The 22,762-nt window shown below is 38.8% G+C and overlaps 1 protein-coding gene across 1 annotated transcript in view; it reads right to left on the minus strand.

Annotated features, from left to right (window-relative positions):
• Positions 1-22,762, minus strand: part of LOC139394477 (dynein axonemal heavy chain 6-like) — a 157,658-nt gene that overhangs the window by 131,404 nt on the left and 3,492 nt on the right. Inside the window, exons 5-6 of the mRNA XM_071142548.1 lie at positions 21,336-21,603; positions 19,136-19,270 (exon numbers count right to left, since the gene is read on the minus strand). Of these exons, the coding sequence (XP_070998649.1) occupies positions 19,136-19,270; positions 21,336-21,603 (403 nt within the window). The remainder of the gene's footprint in view (positions 1-19,135; positions 19,271-21,335; positions 21,604-22,762) is intronic.

Raw genomic sequence — 22,762 nt, forward strand, 5'->3', positions numbered from 1 at the left:
ACACGCAGAGAATATGTCATGTAAAGGAACAGACACACACAGAATATGTCATGTAAAGGAACAGACACACACAGAATATGTCATGTAAAGGAACAGACACACAGAGAATATGTCATGTAAAGGAACAGACACACACAGAATATGTCATGTAAAGGAACAGACACACACAGAATATGTCATGTAAAGGAACAGACACACACAGAATATGTCATGTAAAGGAACAGACACACACAGAATATGTCATGTAAAGGAACAGACACACAGAGAATATGTCATGTAAAGGAACAGACACACACAGAATATGTCATGTAAAGGAACAGACACACACAGAATATGTCATGTAAAGGAACAGACACACACAGAATATGTCATGTAAAGGAACAGACACACAGAGAATATGTCATGTAAAGGAACAGACACACAGAGAATATGTCATGTAAAGGAACAGACACACAGAGAATATGTCATGTAAAGGAACAGACACACAGAGAATATGTCATGTAAAGGAACAGACACACAGAGAATATGTCATGTAAAGGAACAGACACACACAGAATATGTCATGTAAAGGAACAGACACACACAGAATATGTCATGTAAAGGAACAGACACACAGAGAATATGGCATGTAAAGGAACAGACACACACAGAATATGTCATGTAAAGGAACAGACACGCAGAGAATATGTCATGTAACGGTACAGACACACAGAGAATATGTCATGTAAAGGAACAGACACACAGAGAATATGTCATGTAAAGGAACAGACACGCAGAGAATATGTCATGTAAAGGAACAGACACACAGAGAATATGTCATGTAAAGGAACAGACACACACAGAATATGTCATGTAAAGGAACAGACACACACAGAATATGTCATGTAAAGGAACAGACACACACAGAATATGTCATGTAAAGGAACAGACACACAGAGAATATGTCATGTAAAGGAACAGACACACACAGAATATGTCATGTAAAGGAACAGACACGCAGAGAATATGTCATGTAACGGTACAGACACACAGAGAATATGTCATGTAAAGGAACAGACACACACAGAATATGTCATGTAAAGGAACAGACACACACAGAATATGTCATGTAAAGGAACAGACACACACAGAATATGTCATGTAAAGGAACAGACACACAGAGAATATGTCATGTAACGGTACAGACACACAGAGAATATGTCATGTAAAGGAACAGACACGCAGAGAATATGTCATGTAACGGTACAGACACACACAGAATATGTCATGTAAAGGAACAGACACACACAGAATATGTCAAGTAAAGGAACAGACACGCAGAGAATATGTCATGTAACGGTACAGACACACACAGAATATGTCATGTAAAGGAACAGACACACAGAGAATATGTCATGTAAAGGAACAGACACACAGAGAATATGTCATGTAAAGGAACAGACACACAGAGAATATGTCATGTAAAGGAACAGACACACAGAGAATATGTCATGTAAAGGAACAGACACACAGAGAATATGTCATGTAAAGGAACAGACACACAGAGAATATGTCATGTAAAGGAACAGACACACACAGAATATGTCATGTAAAGGAACAGACACACACAGAATATGTCATGTAAAGGAACAGACACACACAGAATATGTCATGTAAAGGAACAGACACGCAGAGAATATGTCATGTAACGGTACAGACACACAGAGAATATGTCATGTAAAGGAACAGACACACACAGAATATGTCATGTAAAGGAACAGACACACAGAGAATATGTCATGTAAAGGAACAGACACACAGAGAATATGTCATGTAAAGGAACAGACACACAGAGAATATGTCATGTAAAGGAACAGACACACAGAGAATATGTCATGTAAAGGAACAGACACACAGAGAATATGTCATGTAAAGGAACAGACACACACAGAATATGTCATGTAAAGGAACAGACACACACAGAATATGTCATGTAAAGGAACAGACACACAGAGAATATGGCATGTAAAGGAACAGACACACACAGAATATGTCATGTAAAGGAACAGACACGCAGAGAATATGTCATGTAACGGTACAGACACACAGAGAATATGTCATGTAAAGGAACAGACACACAGAGAATATGTCATGTAAAGGAACAGACACGCAGAGAATATGTCATGTAAAGGAACAGACACACAGAGAATATGTCATGTAAAGGAACAGACACACACAGAATATGTCATGTAAAGGAACAGACACACACAGAATATGTCATGTAAAGGAACAGACACACACAGAATATGTCATGTAAAGGAACAGACACACAGAGAATATGTCATGTAAAGGAACAGACACACACAGAATATGTCATGTAAAGGAACAGACACGCAGAGAATATGTCATGTAACGGTACAGACACACAGAGAATATGTCATGTAAAGGAACAGACACACACAGAATATGTCATGTAAAGGAACAGACACACAGAGAATATGTCATGTAAAGGAACAGACACACACAGAATATGTCATGTAAAGGAACAGACACACAGAGAATATGTCATGTAAAGGAACAGACACACAGAGAATATGTCATGTAAAGGAACAGACACACAGAGAATATGTCATGTAAAGGAACAGACACACAGAGAATATGTCATGTAAAGGAACAGACACACAGAGAATATGTCATGTAAAGGAACAGACACACAGAGAATATGTCATGTAAAGGAACAGACACACACAGAATATGTCATGTAAAGGAACAGACACACACAGAATATGTCATGTAAAGGAACAGACACACACAGAATATGTCATGTAAAGGAACAGACACGCAGAGAATATGTCATGTAACGGTACAGACACACAGAGAATATGTCATGTAAAGGAACAGACACACACAGAATATGTCATGTAAAGGAACAGACACACAGAGAATATGTCATGTAAAGGAACAGACACACACAGAATATGTCATGTAAAGGAACAGACACACAGAGAATATGTCATGTAACGGTACAGACACACAGAGAATATGTCATGTAAAGGAACAGACACGCAGAGAATATGTCATGTAACGGTACAGACACACACAGAATATGTCATGTAAAGGAACAGACACACACAGAATATGTCATGTAAAGGAACAGACACGCAGAGAATATGTCATGTAACGGTACAGACACACAGAGAATATGTCATGTAAAGGAACAGACACACACAGAATATGTCATGTAAAGGAACAGACACACAGAGAATGTGTCATGTAAAGGAACAGACACACACAGAATATGTCATGTAAAGGAACAGACACACAGAGAATATGTCATGTAACGGTACAGACACACAGAGAATATGTCATGTAAAGGAACAGACACACAGAGAATATGTCATGTAAAGGAACAGACACACACAGAATATGTCATGTAAAGGAACAGACACACAGAGAATATGTCATGTAAAGGAACAGACACACGTCATGTAAAGGGACAGACACACAGAGAATATGTCATGTAAAGGAACAGACACACACAGAATATGTCATGTAAAGGAACAGACACGCAGAGAATATGTCATGTAACGGTACAGACACACAGAGAATATGTCATGTAAAGGAACAGACACACACAGAATATGTCATGTAAAGGAACAGACACACAGAGAATATGTCATGTAACGGTACAGACACACACAGAATATGTCATGTAAAGGAACAGACACACACAGAATATGTCATGTAAAGGAACAGACACGCAGAGAATATGTCATGTAACGGTACAGACACACAGAGAATATGTCATGTAAAGGAACAGACACACACAGAATATGTCATGTAAAGGAACAGACACACAGAGAATGTGTCATGTAAAGGAACAGACACACACAGAATATGTCATGTAAAGGAACAGACACACAGAGAATATGTCATGTAACGGTACAGACACACAGAGAATATGTCATGTAAAGGAACAGACACACAGAGAATATGTCATGTAAAGGAACAGACACACACAGAATATGTCATGTAAAGGAACAGACACACAGAGAATATGTCATGTAAAGGAACAGACACACGTCATGTAAAGGGACAGACACACAGAGAATATGTCATGTAAAGGAACAGACACACACAGAATATGTCATGTAAAGGAACAGACACGCAGAGAATATGTCATGTAACGGTACAGACACACAGAGAATATGTCATGTAAAGGAACAGACACACACAGAATATGTCATGTAAAGGAACAGACACACAGAGAATATGTCATGTAAAGGAACAGACACACACAGAATATGTCATGTAAAGGAACAGACACACAGAGAATATGTCATGTAACGGTACAGACACACAGAGAATATGTCATGTAAAGGAACAGACACGCAGAGAATATGTCATGTAACGGTACAGACACACACAGAATATGTCATGTAAAGGAACAGACACACACAGAATATGTCATGTAAAGGAACAGACACGCAGAGAATATGTCATGTAACGGAACAGACACACACAGAATATGTCATGTAAAGGAACAGACACACACAGAGAATATGTCATGTAAAGGAACAGACACACACAGAATATGTCATGTAAAGGAACAGACACACACAGAATATGTCATGTAAAGGAACAGACACACAGAGAATATGTCATGTAAAGGAACAGACACACACAGAGAATATGTCATGTAAAGGAACAGACACACACAGAATATGTCATGTAAAGGAACAGACACACACAGAATATGTCATGTAAAGGAACAGACACACACAGAATATGTCATGTAAAGGAACAGACACACACAGAATATGTCATGTAAAGGAACAGACACACACAGAATATGTCATGTAAAGGAACAGACACGCAGAGAATATGTCATGTAAAGGAACAGACACGCAGAGAATATGTCATGTAAAGGAACAGACACACACAGAATATGTCATGTAAAGGAACAGACACACACAGAATATGTCATGTAAAGGAACAGACACACAGAGAATATGTCATGTAAAGGAACAGACACACACAGAATATGTCATGTAAAGGAACAGACACACACAGAATATGTCATGTAAAGGAACAGACACACACAGAATATGTCATGTAAAGGAACAGACACACACAGAATATGTCATGTAAAGGAACAGACACACAGAGAATATGTCATGTAAAGGAACAGACACACACAGAATATGTCATGTAAAGGAACAGACACACACAGAATATGTCATGTAAAGGAACAGACACACACAGAATATGTCATGTAAAGGAACAGACACACAGAGAATATGTCATGTAAAGGAACAGACACACAGAGAATATGTCATGTAAAGGAACAGACACACAGAGAATATGTCATGTAAAGGAACAGACACACAGAGAATATGTCATGTAAAGGAACAGACACACAGAGAATATGTCATGTAAAGGAACAGACACACACAGAATATGTCATGTAAAGGAACAGACACACACAGAATATGTCATGTAAAGGAACAGACACACAGAGAATATGGCATGTAAAGGAACAGACACACACAGAATATGTCATGTAAAGGAACAGACACGCAGAGAATATGTCATGTAACGGTACAGACACACAGAGAATATGTCATGTAAAGGAACAGACACACAGAGAATATGTCATGTAAAGGAACAGACACGCAGAGAATATGTCATGTAAAGGAACAGACACACAGAGAATATGTCATGTAAAGGAACAGACACACACAGAATATGTCATGTAAAGGAACAGACACACACAGAATATGTCATGTAAAGGAACAGACACACACAGAATATGTCATGTAAAGGAACAGACACACAGAGAATATGTCATGTAAAGGAACAGACACACACAGAATATGTCATGTAAAGGAACAGACACGCAGAGAATATGTCATGTAACGGTACAGACACACAGAGAATATGTCATGTAAAGGAACAGACACACACAGAATATGTCATGTAAAGGAACAGACACGCAGAGAATATGTCATGTAACGGTACAGACACACAGAGAATATGTCATGTAAAGGAACAGACACACACAGAATATGTCATGTAAAGGAACAGACACACAGAGAATGTGTCATGTAAAGGAACAGACACACACAGAATATGTCATGTAAAGGAACAGACACACAGAGAATATGTCATGTAACGGTACAGACACACAGAGAATATGTCATGTAAAGGAACAGACACACAGAGAATATGTCATGTAAAGGAACAGACACACACAGAATATGTCATGTAAAGGAACAGACACACAGAGAATATGTCATGTAAAGGAACAGACACACGTCATGTAAAGGGACAGACACACAGAGAATATGTCATGTAAAGGAACAGACACACACAGAATATGTCATGTAAAGGAACAGACACGCAGAGAATATGTCATGTAACGGTACAGACACACAGAGAATATGTCATGTAAAGGAACAGACACACACAGAATATGGCATGTAAAGGAACAGACACACAGAGAATATGTCATGTAAAGGAACAGACACACACAGAATATGTCATGTAAAGGAACAGACACACAGAGAATATGTCATGTAACGGTACAGACACACAGAGAATATGTCATGTAAAGGAACAGACACGCAGAGAATATGTCATGTAACGGTACAGACACACACAGAATATGTCATGTAAAGGAACAGACACACACAGAATATGTCATGTAAAGGAACAGACACGCAGAGAATATGTCATGTAACGGAACAGACACACACAGAATATGTCATGTAAAGGAACAGACACACACAGAGAATATGTCATGTAAAGGAACAGACACACACAGAATATGTCATGTAAAGGAACAGACACACACAGAATATGTCATGTAAAGGAACAGACACACAGAGAATATGTCATGTAAAGGAACAGACACACACAGAGAATATGTCATGTAAAGGAACAGACACACACAGAATATGTCATGTAAAGGAACAGACACACACAGAATATGTCATGTAAAGGAACAGACACACACAGAATATGTCATGTAAAGGAACAGACACACACAGAATATGTCATGTAAAGGAACAGACACACACAGAATATGTCATGTAAAGGAACAGACACGCAGAGAATATGTCATGTAAAGGAACAGACACGCAGAGAATATGTCATGTAAAGGAACAGACACACACAGAATATGTCATGTAAAGGAACAGACACACACAGAATATGTCATGTAAAGGAACAGACACACAGAGAATATGTCATGTAAAGGAACAGACACACACAGAATATGTCATGTAAAGGAACAGACACACACAGAATATGTCATGTAAAGGAACAGACACACACAGAATATGTCATGTAAAGGAACAGACACACACAGCATATGTCATGTAAAGGAACAGACACACAGAGAATATGTCATGTAAAGGAACAGACACACACAGAATATGTCATGTAAAGGAACAGACACACACAGAATATGTCATGTAAAGGAACAGACACACACAGAATATGTCATGTAAAGGAACAGACACACAGAGAATATGTCATGTAAAGGAACAGACACACAGAGAATATGTCATGTAAAGGAACAGACACACAGAGAATATGTCATGTAAAGGAACAGACACACAGAGAATATGTCATGTAAAGGAACAGACACACACAGAATATGTCATGTAAAGGAACAGACACACACAGAATATGTCATGTAAAGGAACAGACACACAGAGAATATGGCATGTAAAGGAACAGACACACACAGAATATGTCATGTAAAGGAACAGACACGCAGAGAATATGTCATGTAACGGTACAGACACGCAGAGAATATGTCATGTAAAGGAACAGACACACACAGAATATGTCATGTAAAGGAACAGACACACACAGAATATGTCATGTAAAGGAACAGACACACAGAGAATATGTCATGTAACGGTACAGACACACAGAGAATATGTCATGTAAAGGAACAGACACGCAGAGAATATGTCATGTAACGGTACAGACACACAGAGAATATGTCATGTAAAGGAACAGACACACACAGAATATGTCATGTAAAGGAACAGACACACACAGAATATGTCATGTAAAGGAACAGACACACACAGAATATGTCATGTAAAGGAACAGACACACACAGCATATGTCATGTAAAGGAACAGACACACAGAGAATATGTCATGTAAAGGAACAGACACACACAGAATATGTCATGTAAAGGAACAGACACACACAGAATATGTCATGTAAAGGAACAGACACACACAGAATATGTCATGTAAAGGAACAGACACACAGAGAATATGTCATGTAAAGGAACAGACACACAGAGAATATGTCATGTAAAGGAACAGACACACAGAGAATATGTCATGTAAAGGAACAGACACACAGAGAATATGTCATGTAAAGGAACAGACACACACAGAATATGTCATGTAAAGGAACAGACACACACAGAATATGTCATGTAAAGGAACAGACACACAGAGAATATGGCATGTAAAGGAACAGACACACACAGAATATGTCATGTAAAGGAACAGACACGCAGAGAATATGTCATGTAACGGTACAGACACACAGAGAATATGTCATGTAAAGGAACAGACACACACAGAATATGTCATGTAAAGGAACAGACACACAGAGAATATGTCATGTAAAGGAACAGACACACACAGAATATGTCATGTAAAGGAACAGACACACAGAGAATATGTCATGTAACGGTACAGACACACAGAGAATATGTCATGTAAAGGAACAGACACGCAGAGAATATGTCATGTAACGGTACAGACACACACAGAATATGTCATGTAAAGGAACAGACACACACAGAATATGTCATGTAAAGGAACAGACACGCAGAGAATATGTCATGTAACGGTACAGACACACAGAGAATATGTCATGTAAAGGAACAGACACACACAGAATATGTCATGTAAAGGAACAGACACACACAGAATATGTCATGTAAAGGAACAGACACACAGAGAATATGTCATGTAAAGGAACAGACACACAGAGAATATGTCATGTAAAGGAACAGACACACAGAGAATATGTCATGTAAAGGAACAGACACACAGAGAATATGTCATGTAAAGGAACAGACACACAGAGAATATGTCATGTAAAGGAACAGACACACACAGAATATGTCATGTAAAGGAACAGACACACACAGAATATGTCATGTAAAGGAACAGACACACAGAGAATATGGCATGTAAAGGAACAGACACACACAGAATATGTCATGTAAAGGAACAGACACGCAGAGAATATGTCATGTAACGGTACAGACACACAGAGAATATGTCATGTAAAGGAACAGACACACACAGAATATGTCATGTAAAGGAACAGACACACAGAGAATATGTCATGTAAAGGAACAGACACACACAGAATATGTCATGTAAAGGAACAGACACACAGAGAATATGTCATGTAACGGTACAGACACACAGAGAATATGTCATGTAAAGGAACAGACACGCAGAGAATATGTCATGTAACGGTACAGACACACACAGAATATGTCATGTAAAGGAACAGACACACACAGAATATGTCATGTAAAGGAACAGACACGCAGAGAATATGTCATGTAACGGTACAGACACACAGAGAATATGTCATGTAAAGGAACAGACACACACAGAATATGTCATGTAAAGGAACAGACACACACAGAATATGTCATGTAAAGGAACAGACACACACAGAATATGTCATGTAAAGGAACAGACACACAGAGAATATGTCATGTAAAGGAACAGACACACAGAGAATATGTCATGTAAAGGAACAGACACACAGAGAATATGTCATGTAAAGGAACAGACACACAGAGAATATGTCATGTAAAGGAACAGACACACAGAGAATATGTCATGTAAAGGAACAGACACACACAGAATATGTCATGTAAAGGAACAGACACACACAGAATATGTCATGTAAAGGAACAGACACACAGAGAATATGGCATGTAAAGGAACAGACACACACAGAATATGTCATGTAAAGGAACAGACACGCAGAGAATATGTCATGTAACGGTACAGACACACAGAGAATATGTCATGTAAAGGAACAGACACACACAGAATATGTCATGTAAAGGAACAGACACACAGAGAATATGTCATGTAAAGGAACAGACACACACAGAATATGTCATGTAAAGGAACAGACACACAGAGAATATGTCATGTAACGGTACAGACACACAGAGAATATGTCATGTAAAGGAACAGACACGCAGAGAATATGTCATGTAACGGTACAGACACACACAGAATATGTCATGTAAAGGAACAGACACACACAGAATATGTCATGTAAAGGAACAGACACGCAGAGAATATGTCATGTAACGGTACAGACACACAGAGAATATGTCATGTAAAGGAACAGACACACACAGAATATGTCATGTAAAGGAACAGACACACAGAGAATATGTCATGTAAAGGAACAGACACACACAGAATATGTCATGTAAAGGAACAGACACACAGAGAATATGTCATGTAACGGTACAGACACACAGAGAATATGTCATGTAAAGGAACAGACACACAGAGAATATGTCATGTAAAGGAACAGACACACACAGAATATGTCATGTAAAGGAACAGACACACAGAGAATATGTCATGTAAAGGAACAGACACACGTCATGTAAAGGGACAGACACACAGAGAATATGTCATGTAAAGGAACAGACACACGTCATGTAAAGGAACAGACACACAGAGAATATGTCATGTAAAGGAACAGACACACAGAGAATATGTCATGTAAAGGAACAGACACACAGAGAATATGTCATGTAAAGGAACAGACACACACAGAATATGTAATGTAAAGGAACAGACACACACAGAATATGTCATGTAAAGGAACAGACACACACAGAATATGTCATGTAAAGGAACAGACACGCAGAGAATATGTCATGTAACGGTACAGACACACACAGAATATGTCATGTAAAGGAACAGACACACACAGAATATGTCATGTAAAGGAACAGACACGCAGAGAATATGTCATGTAACGGTACAGACACACAGAGAATATGTCATGTAAAGGAACAGACACACACAGAATATGTCATGTAAAGGAACAGACACACAGAGAATGTGTCATGTAAAGGAACAGACACACACAGAATATGTCATGTAAAGGAACAGACACACAGAGAATATGTCATGTAACGGTACAGACACACAGAGAATATGTCATGTAAAGGAACAGACACACAGAGAATATGTCATGTAAAGGAACAGACACACACAGAATATGTCATGTAAAGGAACAGACACACAGAGAATATGTCATGTAAAGGAACAGACACACGTCATGTAAAGGGACAGACACACAGAGAATATGTCATGTAAAGGAACAGACACACACAGAATATGTCATGTAAAGGAACAGACACGCAGAGAATATGTCATGTAACGGTACAGACACACAGAGAATATGTCATGTAAAGGAACAGACACACACAGAATATGTCATGTAAAGGAACAGACACACAGAGAATATGTCATGTAAAGGAACAGACACACACAGAATATGTCATGTAAAGGAACAGACACACAGAGAATATGTCATGTAACGGTACAGACACACAGAGAATATGTCATGTAAAGGAACAGACACGCAGAGAATATGTCATGTAACGGTACAGACACACACAGAATATGTAATGTAAAGGAACAGACACACACAGAATATGTCATGTAAAGGAACAGACACGCAGAGAATATGTCATGTAACGGAACAGACACACACAGAATATGTCATGTAAAGGAACAGACACACACAGAGAATATGTCATGTAAAGGAACAGACACACACAGAATATGTCATGTAAAGGAACAGACACACACAGAGAATATGTCATGTAAAGGAACAGACACACACAGAATATGTCATGTAAAGGAACAGACACACACAGAATATGTCATGTAAAGGAACAGACACACACAGAATATGTCATGTAAAGGAACAGACACACACAGAATATGTCATGTAAAGGAACAGACACACACAGAATATGTCATGTAAAGGAACAGACACGCAGAGAATATGTCATGTAAAGGAACAGACACGCAGAGAATATGTCATGTAAAGGAACAGACACACACAGAATATGTCATGTAAAGGAACAGACACACACAGAATATGTCATGTAAAGGAACAGACACACACAGAATATGTCATGTAAAGGAACAGACACACACAGAATATGTCATGTAAAGGAACAGACACACACAGAATATGTCATGTAAAGGAACAGACACACACAGAATATGTCATGTAAAGGAACAGACACACACAGAATATGTCATGTAAAGGAACAGACACACAGAGAATATGTCATGTAAAGGAACAGACACACACAGAATATGTCATGTAAAGGAACAGACACACACAGAATATGTCATGTAAAGGAACAGACACACAGAGAATATGTCATGTAAAGGAACAGACACACAGAGAATATGTCATGTAAAGGAACAGACACACAGAGAATATGTCATGTAAAGGAACAGACACACAGAGAATATGTCATGTAAAGGAACAGACACACAGAGAATATGTCATGTAAAGGAACAGACACACAGAGAATATGTCATGTAAAGGAACAGACACACACAGAATATGTCATGTAAAGGAACAGACACACACAGAATATGTCATGTAAAGGAACAGACACACAGAGAATATGGCATGTAAAGGAACAGACACACACAGAATATGTCATGTAAAGGAACAGACACGCAGAGAATATGTCATGTAACGGTACAGACACACAGAGAATATGTCATGTAAAGGAACAGACACACAGAGAATATGTCATGTAAAGGAACAGACACGCAGAGAATATGTCATGTAAAGGAACAGACACACAGAGAATATGTCATGTAAAGGAACAGACACACACAGAATATGTCATGTAAAGGAACAGACACACACAGAATATGTCATGTAAAGGAACAGACACACACAGAATATGTCATGTAAAGGAACAGACACACAGAGAATATGTCATGTAAAGGAACAGACACACACAGAATATGTCATGTAAAGGAACAGACACGCAGAGAATATGTCATGTAACGGTACAGACACACAGAGAATATGTCATGTAAAGGAACAGACACACACAGAATATGTCATGTAAAGGAACAGACACACAGAGAATATGTCATGTAAAGGAACAGACACACACAGAATATGTCATGTAAAGGAACAGACACACAGAGAATATGTCATGTAACGGTACAGACACACAGAGAATATGTCATGTAAAGGAACAGACACGCAGAGAATATGTCATGTAACGGTACAGACACACACAGAATATGTCATGTAAAGGAACAGACACACACAGAATATGTCAAGTAAAGGAACAGACACGCAGAGAATATGTCATGTAACGGTACAGACACACACAGAATATGTCATGTAAAGGAACAGACACACAGAGAATATGTCATGTAAAGGAACAGACACACAGAGAATATGTCATGTAAAGGAACAGACACACAGAGAATATGTCATGTAAAGGAACAGACACACAGAGAATATGTCATGTAAAGGAACAGACACACAGAGAATATGTCATGTAAAGGAACAGACACACAGAGAATATGTCATGTAAAGGAACAGACACACACAGAATATGTCATGTAAAGGAACAGACACACACAGAATATGTCATGTAAAGGAACAGACACACACAGAATATGTCATGTAAAGGAACAGACACGCAGAGAATATGTCATGTAACGGTACAGACACACAGAGAATATGTCATGTAAAGGAACAGACACACACAGAATATGTCATGTAAAGGAACAGACACACAGAGAATATGTCATGTAAAGGAACAGACACACACAGAATATGTCATGTAAAGGAACAGACACACAGAGAATATGTCATGTAACGGTACAGACACACAGAGAATATGTCATGTAAAGGAACAGACACGCAGAGAATATGTCATGTAACGGTACAGACACACACAGAATATGTCATGTAAAGGAACAGACACACACAGAATATGTCATGTAAAGGAACAGACACGCAGAGAATATGTCATGTAACGGTACAGACACACAGAGAATATGTCATGTAAAGGAACAGACACACACAGAATATGTCATGTAAAGGAACAGACACACAGAGAATGTGTCATGTAACGGTACAGACACACAGAGAATATGTCATGTAAAGGAACAGACACGCAGAGAATATGTCATGTAACGGTACAGACACACACAGAATATGTCATGTAAAGGAACAGACACACACAGAATATGTCATGTAAAGGAACAGACACGCAGAGAATATGTCATGTAACGGTACAGACACACACATAATATGTCATGTAAAGGAACAGACACACAGAGAATATGTCATGTAAAGGAACAGACACACAGAGAATATGTCATGTAAAGGAACAGACACACAGAGAATATGTCATGTAAAGGAACAGACACACACAGAATATGTCATGTAAAGGAACAGACACACACAGAATATGTCATGTAAAGGAACAGACACACACAGAATATGTCATGTAAAGGAACAGACACGCAGAGAATATGTCATGTAACGGTACAGACACACAGAGAATATGTCATGTAAAGGAACAGACACACACAGAATATGTCATGTAAAGGAACAGACACACAGAGAATATGTCATGTAAAGGAACAGACACACACAGAATATGTCATGTAAAGGAACAGACACACAGAGAATATGTCATGTAACGGTACAGACACACAGAGAATATGTCATGTAAAGGAACAGACACGCAGAGAATATGTCATGTAACGGTACAGACACACACAGAATATGTCATGTAAAGGAACAGACACACACAGAATATGTCATGTAAAGGAACAGACACGCAGAGAATATGTCATGTAACGGTACAGACACACAGAGAATATGTCATGTAAAGGAACAGACACACACAGAATATGTCATGTAAAGGAACAGACACACAGAGAATATGTCATGTAAAGGAACAGACACACACAGAATATGTCATGTAAAGGAACAGACACACAGAGAATATGTCATGTAACGGTACAGACACACAGAGAATATGTCATGTAAAGGAACAGACACACAGAGAATATGTCATGTAAAGGAACAGACACACACAGAATATGTCATGTAAAGGAACAGACACACAGAGAATATGTCATGTAAAGGAACAGACACACGTCATGTAAAGGGACAGACACACAGAGAATATGTCATGTAAAGGAACAGACACACACAGAATATGTCATGTAAAGGAACAGACACACACAGAATATGTCATGTAAAGGAACAGACACGCAGAGAATATGTCATGTAAAGGAACAGACACGCAGAGAATATGTCATGTAAAGGAACAGACACACACAGAATATGTCATGTAAAGGAACAGACACACACAGAATATGTCATGTAAAGGAACAGACACACACAGAATATGTCATGTAAAGGAACAGACACACACAGAATATGTCATGTAAAGGAACAGACACACACAGAATATGTCATGTAAAGGAACAGACACACACAGAATATGTCATGTAAAGGAACAGACACACAGAGAATATGTCATGTAAAGGAACAGACACACACAGAATATGTCATGTAAAGGAACAGACACACACAGAATATGTCATGTAAAGGAACAGACACACACAGAATATGTCATGTAAAGGAACAGACACACAGAGAATATGTCATGTAAAGGAACAGACACACAGAGAATATGTCATGTAAAGGAACAGACACACAGAGAATATGTCATGTAAAGGAACAGACACACAGAGAATATGTCATGTAAAGGAACAGACACACAGAGAATATGTCATGTAAAGGAACAGACACACACAGAATATGTCATGTAAAGGAACAGACACACACAGAATATGTCATGTAAAGGAACAGACACACAGAGAATATGGCATGTAAAGGAACAGACACACACAGAATATGTCATGTAAAGGAACAGACACACAGAGAATATGTCATGTAAAGGAACAGACACACAGAGAATATGTCATGTAAAGGAACAGACACACAGAGAATATGTCATGTAAAGGAACAGACACACAGAGAATATGTCATGTAAAGGAACAGACACACAGAGAATATGTCATGTAAAGGAACAGACACACACAGAATATGTCATGTAAAGGAACAGACACACACAGAATATGTCATGTAAAGGAACAGACACACAGAGAATATGGCATGTAAAGGAACAGACACACACAGAATATGTCATGTAAAGGAACAGACACGCAGAGAATATGTCATGTAACGGTACAGACACACAGAGAATATGTCATGTAAAGGAACAGACACACAGAGAATATGTCATGTAAAGGAACAGACACGCAGAGAATATGTCATGTAAAGGAACAGACACACAGAGAATATGTCATGTAAAGGAACAGACACACACAGAATATGTCATGTAAAGGAACAGACACACACAGAATATGTCATGTAAAGGAACAGACACACACAGAATATGTCATGTAAAGGAACAGACACACAGAGAATATGTCATGTAAAGGAACAGACACACACAGAATATGTCATGTAAAGGAACAGACACGCAGAGAATATGTCATGTAACGGTACAGACACACAGAGAATATGTCATGTAAAGGAACAGACACACACAGAATATGTCATGTAAAGGAACAGACACACAGAGAATATGTCATGTAAAGGAACAGACACACACAGAATATGTCATGTAAAGGAACAGACACACAGAGAATATGTCATGTAACGGTACAGACACACAGAGAATATGTCATGTAAAGGAACAGACACGCAGAGAATATGTCATGTAACGGTACAGACACACACAGAATATGTCATGTAAAGGAACAGACACACACAGAATATGTCAAGTAAAGGAACAGACACGCAGAGAATATGTCATGTAACGGTACAGACACACACAGAATATGTCATGTAAAGGAACAGACACACAGAGAATATGTCATGTAAAGGAACAGACACACAGAGAATATGTCATGTAAAGGAACAGACACACAGAGAATATGTCATGTAAAGGAACAGACACACAGAGAATATGTCATGTAAAGGAACAGACACACAGAGAATATGTCATGTAAAGGAACAGACACACAGAGAATATGTCATGTAAAGGAACAGACACACACAGAATATGTCATGTAAAGGAACAGACACACACAGAATATGTCATGTAAAGGAACAGACACACACAGAATATGTCATGTAAAGGAACAGACACGCAGAGAATATGTCATGTAACGGTACAGACACACAGAGAATATGTCATGTAAAGGAACAGACACACACAGAATATGTCATGTAAAGGAACAGACACACAGAGAATATGTCATGTAAAGGAACAGACACACACAGAATATGTCATGTAAAGGAACAGACACACAGAGAATATGTCATGTAACGGTACAGACACACAGAGAATATGTCATGTAAAGGAACAGACACGCAGAGAATATGTCATGTAACGGTACAGACACACACAGAATATGTCATGTAAAGGAACAGACACACACAGAATATGTCATGTAAAGGAACAGACACGCAGAGAATATGTCATGTAACGGTACAGACACACAGAGAATATGTCATGTAAAGGAACAGACACACACAGAATATGTCATGTAAAGGAACAGACACACAGAGAATGTGTCATGTAACGGTACAGACACACAGAGAATATGTCATGTAAAGGAACAGACACGCAGAGAATATGTCATGTAACGGTACAGACACACACAGAATATGTCATGTAAAGGAACAGACACACACAGAATATGTCATGTAAAGGAACAGACACGCAGAGAATATGTCATGTAACGGTACAGACACACACATAATATGTCATGTAAAGGAACAGACACACAGAGAATATGTCATGTAAAGGAACAGACACACAGAGAATATGTCATGTAAAGGAACAGACACACAGAGAATATGTCATGTAAAGGAACAGACACACACAGAATATGTCATGTAAAGGAACAGACACACACAGAATATGTCATGTAAAGGAACAGACACACACAGAATATGTCATGTAAAGGAACAGACACGCAGAGAATATGTCATGTAACGGTACAGACACACAGAGAATATGTCATGTAAAGGAACAGACACACACAGAATATGTCATGTAAAGGAACAGACACACAGAGAATATGTCATGTAAAGGAACAGACACACACAGAATATGTCATGTAAAGGAACAGACACACAGAGAATATGTCATGTAACGGTACAGACACACAGAGAATATGTCATGTAAAGGAACAGACACGCAGAGAATATGTCATGTAACGGTACAGACACACACAGAATATGTCATGTAAAGGAACAGACACACACAGAATATGTCATGTAAAGGAACAGACACGCAGAGAATATGTCATGTAACGGTACAGACACACAGAGAATATGTCATGTAAAGGAACAGACACACACAGAATATGTCATGTAAAGGAACAGACACACAGAGAATATGTCATGTAAAGGAACAGACACACACAGAATATGTCATGTAAAGGAACAGACACACAGAGAATATGTCATGTAACGGTACAGACACACAGAGAATATGTCATGTAAAGGAACAGACACACAGAGAATATGTCATGTAAAGGAACAGACACACACAGAATATGTCATGTAAAGGAACAGACACACAGAGAATATGTCATGTAAAGGAACAGACACACGTCATGTAAAGGGACAGACACACAGAGAATATGTCATGTAAAGGAACAGACACACGTCATGTAAAGGAACAGACACACAGAGAATATGTCATGTAAAGGAACAGACACACAGAGAATATGTCATGTAAAGGAACAGACACACAGAGAATATGTCATGTAAAGGAACAGACACACACAGAATATGTAATGTAAAGGAACAGACACACACAGAATATGTCATGTAAAGGAACAGACACACACAGAATATGTCATGTAAAGGAACAGACACACACAGAATATGTCATGTAACGGTACAGACACACGTCATGTAAAGGGACAGACAGACTGCGTACCTCCTCCAGCTGGTTGTACTGAGCCTCCTGGAACTCCTCCAGAGTGTATGTGTGATCTTTCAGAATGTGACAAAGCCCCATGTCACTGATCCTGTAGCACATCTCTCTGATGTTCAGCAACGCCGGACGCAGAGACTGGAAACACACACAGCTGTTACTGCTGCTTCCTGTTATCTTAAAATAACTACCTAGTTGGGTTCCATTACACACAGCTTTTACTGCTCCGTCCTATTATCTTAAAATAACTATCTAGTTGGGTTCCATTACACACAGCTGTTACTGCTCCTTCCTGTTATCTTAAAATAACTACCTAGTTGGGTTCCATTACACACAGCTGTTACTGCTCCTTCCTGTTATCTTAAAATAACTACCTAGTTGGGTTCCATTACACACAGCTTTTACTGCTCCTTCCTATTATCTTAAAATAACTACCTAGTTGGGTTCCATTACACACAGCTGTTACTGCTCCTTCCTATTATCTTAAAATAACTACCTAGTTGGGTTCCATTATACACAGCTGTTACTGCCCCTTCCTATTATCTTAAAATAACTACCTAGTTGGGTTCCATTACACACACACACAGCTGTTACTGCTGCTTCCTGTTATCTTAAAATAACTACCTAGTTGGGTTCCATTATACACAGCTGTTACTGCTGCTTCCTGTTATCTTAAAATAACTACCTAGTTGGGTTCCATTACACACAGCTGTTACTGCTGCTTCCTGTTATCTTAAAATAACTACCTAGTTGGGTTCCATTATACTCAGATGTTACTGCTGCTTCCTGTTATCTTAAAATAACTACCTAGTTGGGTTCCATTATACACAGATGTTACTGCTGCTTCCTGTTATCTTAAAATAACTACCTAGTTGGGTTCCATTACACACAGCTGTTACTGCTCCTTCCTATTATCTTAAAATAACTACCTAGTTGGGTTCCATTATACACAGCAGTTACTGCTCCTTCCTATTATCTTAAAATAACTACCTAGTTGGGTTCCATTATACACAACTGTTACTGCTCCTTCCTATTATCTTAAAATAACTACCTAGTTGGGTTTCATTATACACAGCTGTTACTGCTCCTTCCTATTATCTTAAAAAAACTACCTAGTTGGGTTCCATTATACACACACAGCTGTTACTGCTCCTTCCTATTATCTTAGAATAACTACCTAGTTGGGTTCCATTATACACAGCTGTTACTGCTCCTTCCTATTATCTTAAAATAACTACCTAGTTGGGTTCCATTATACACATCTGTTACTGCTCCTTCCTGTTATCTTAAAATAACTACCTAGTTGGGTTCCAGTATACACAGTTGTTACTGCTCCTTCCTGTTATCTTAAAATAACTACCTAGTTGGGTTCCATTACACACAGCTGTTACTGCTGCTTCCTGTTATCTTAAAATAACTACCTAGTTGGGTTCCATTATACACAGCTGTTACTGCTGCTTCCTGTTATCTTAAAATAACTACCTAGTTGGGTTCCATTATACACAGCTGTTACTGCTCCTTCCTGTTATCTTAAAATAACTACCTAGTTGGGTTCCATTATACACAGCTGTTACTGCTCCTTCCTATTATCTTAAAATAACTACCTAGTTGGGTTCCATTATACACAGCTGTTACTGCTCCTTCCTGTTATCTTAAAATAACTACCTAGTTGGGTTCCATTATATGAACATCTCATAGGGAAGACAGGATTGTTTCAATAATAATAAAGTAACATTCAGACAACTTGAACCAGCCCAAACACATACTGCAGGTCAATGGTACAGACCATTTAGACTATAAACACATACTGCTGGTCAATGGTACAGACCATTTAGACTATAAACACATACTGCAGGTCAATGGTACAGACCATTTAGACTATAAACACATACTGCAGGTCAATGGTACAGACCATTTAGACTATAAACACCTACTGCAGGTCAATGGTACAGACCATTTAGACTATAAACACATACTGCAGGTCAATGGTACAGACCATTTAGACTATAAACACATACTGCAGGTCAATGGTACAGACCATTTAGACTATAAACACATACTGCAGGTCAATGGTACAGACCATTTTGTATAAAAACACAAATGTAGAGGTCTTGTCCTGACCAGGAAACACTACTGGACCCAACAATACCACCACTCCATTATCCTGACCAGGAAACACTACTGGACCCAACAATACCACCACCTCATTGACGATGAACAGGCGCTCCTGCAGGGACTTCTTGCACGTGTTGATCTTCTTGGAGCGGACGTTGGTCCGCCACACTCTGAAGGCCTTCCACCTCCTGAAGAGGGCGAAGGCCGGGATGGCCAGGAGGCGACGGTGGCACCGGTACTCATGTTCCCAGCGCTCTAACGGCAGGAAGTCCATCTCCGCGTCAGAGATGCAGGTCACACCCTGCTGGCTGATGGTAGAGTAGTCCTGCTTGTTGATGTTCTCATACGTCACAATCCTGGGGGGGGGGGGGGGGGGGGGTCAAAGGTGAGAGTTTGGGATGGGTAGTGAGAATAAGGTTGTAGGTTTTTATATTTGATAGAGAACTTGGGAGTTCAAATTTTTGCATGAGTGTGTGTGAGTGTCTGTGTCGTCTCTCTTTGTGAGTCCCAATAATACCTCCTTTGTTCTGAAGTGAACACTCGCTCACTACTTCCCACAATCTAAAAGCAATGAATTGGTGCTGTATGGGTTAGAGGCAGTTTCCACCATGTTTCTTATACCAGGCAGTCCTTTCCATTAAAATTAGTGAAGGGAAGTGAACAAGGATAAATGGAATTAGAGATAATTGAGAAGTAGCATCTCTCTCTTCTTGACGTTGCTCTTACTTGAATATATAAGCATCATATCTGATATAGGTTAGGGTGTGTGTTTCTCCCTCTCTTGATGTTATAAACATCATATCTGATGTAGGTTAGGGTGTGTGTTTCTCCCTCTCTTGATGTTATAAACATCATATCTGATATAGGTTAGGGTGTGTGTGTTTCTCCCTCTCTTGATGTTATAAACATCATATCTGATATAGGTTAGGGTGTGTGTTTCTCCCTCTCTTGATGTTATAAACATCATATCTGATATAGGTTAGGGTGTGTGTGTTTCTCCCTCTCTTGATGTTATAAACATCATATCTGATATAGGTTAGGGTATGGGTTTCTCCCTCTCTTGATGTTATAAACATCATATCTGATATAGGTTAGGGTGTGTGTTTCTCCCTCTCTTGATGTTATAAACATCATATCTGATATAGGTTAGGGTGTGTGTGTTTCTCCCTCTCTTGATGTTATAAACATCATATCTGATATAGGTTAGGGTGTGTGTTTCTCCCTCTCTTGATGTTATAAACATCATATCTGATATAGGTTAGGGTGTGTGTGTTTCTCCCTCTCTTGATGTTATAAACATCATATCTGATATAGGTTAGGGTGTGTGTTTCTCCCTCTCTTACTTGAGGTTATAAACATCATATCTGTTATAGGTTAGGGTGTGTGTGTTTCTCCCTCTCTTGATGTTATAAACATATCTGATATAGGTTAGGGTGTGTGTTTCTCCCTCTCTTGATGTTATAAACATCATATCTGATATAGGTTAGGGTGTGTGTTTCTCCCTCTCTTGATGTT

This window comes from Oncorhynchus clarkii, unplaced genomic scaffold, assembly GCF_045791955.1.
Source record: "Oncorhynchus clarkii lewisi isolate Uvic-CL-2024 unplaced genomic scaffold, UVic_Ocla_1.0 unplaced_contig_5646_pilon_pilon, whole genome shotgun sequence".
Taxonomy (NCBI): domain Eukaryota; kingdom Metazoa; phylum Chordata; class Actinopteri; order Salmoniformes; family Salmonidae; genus Oncorhynchus; species Oncorhynchus clarkii.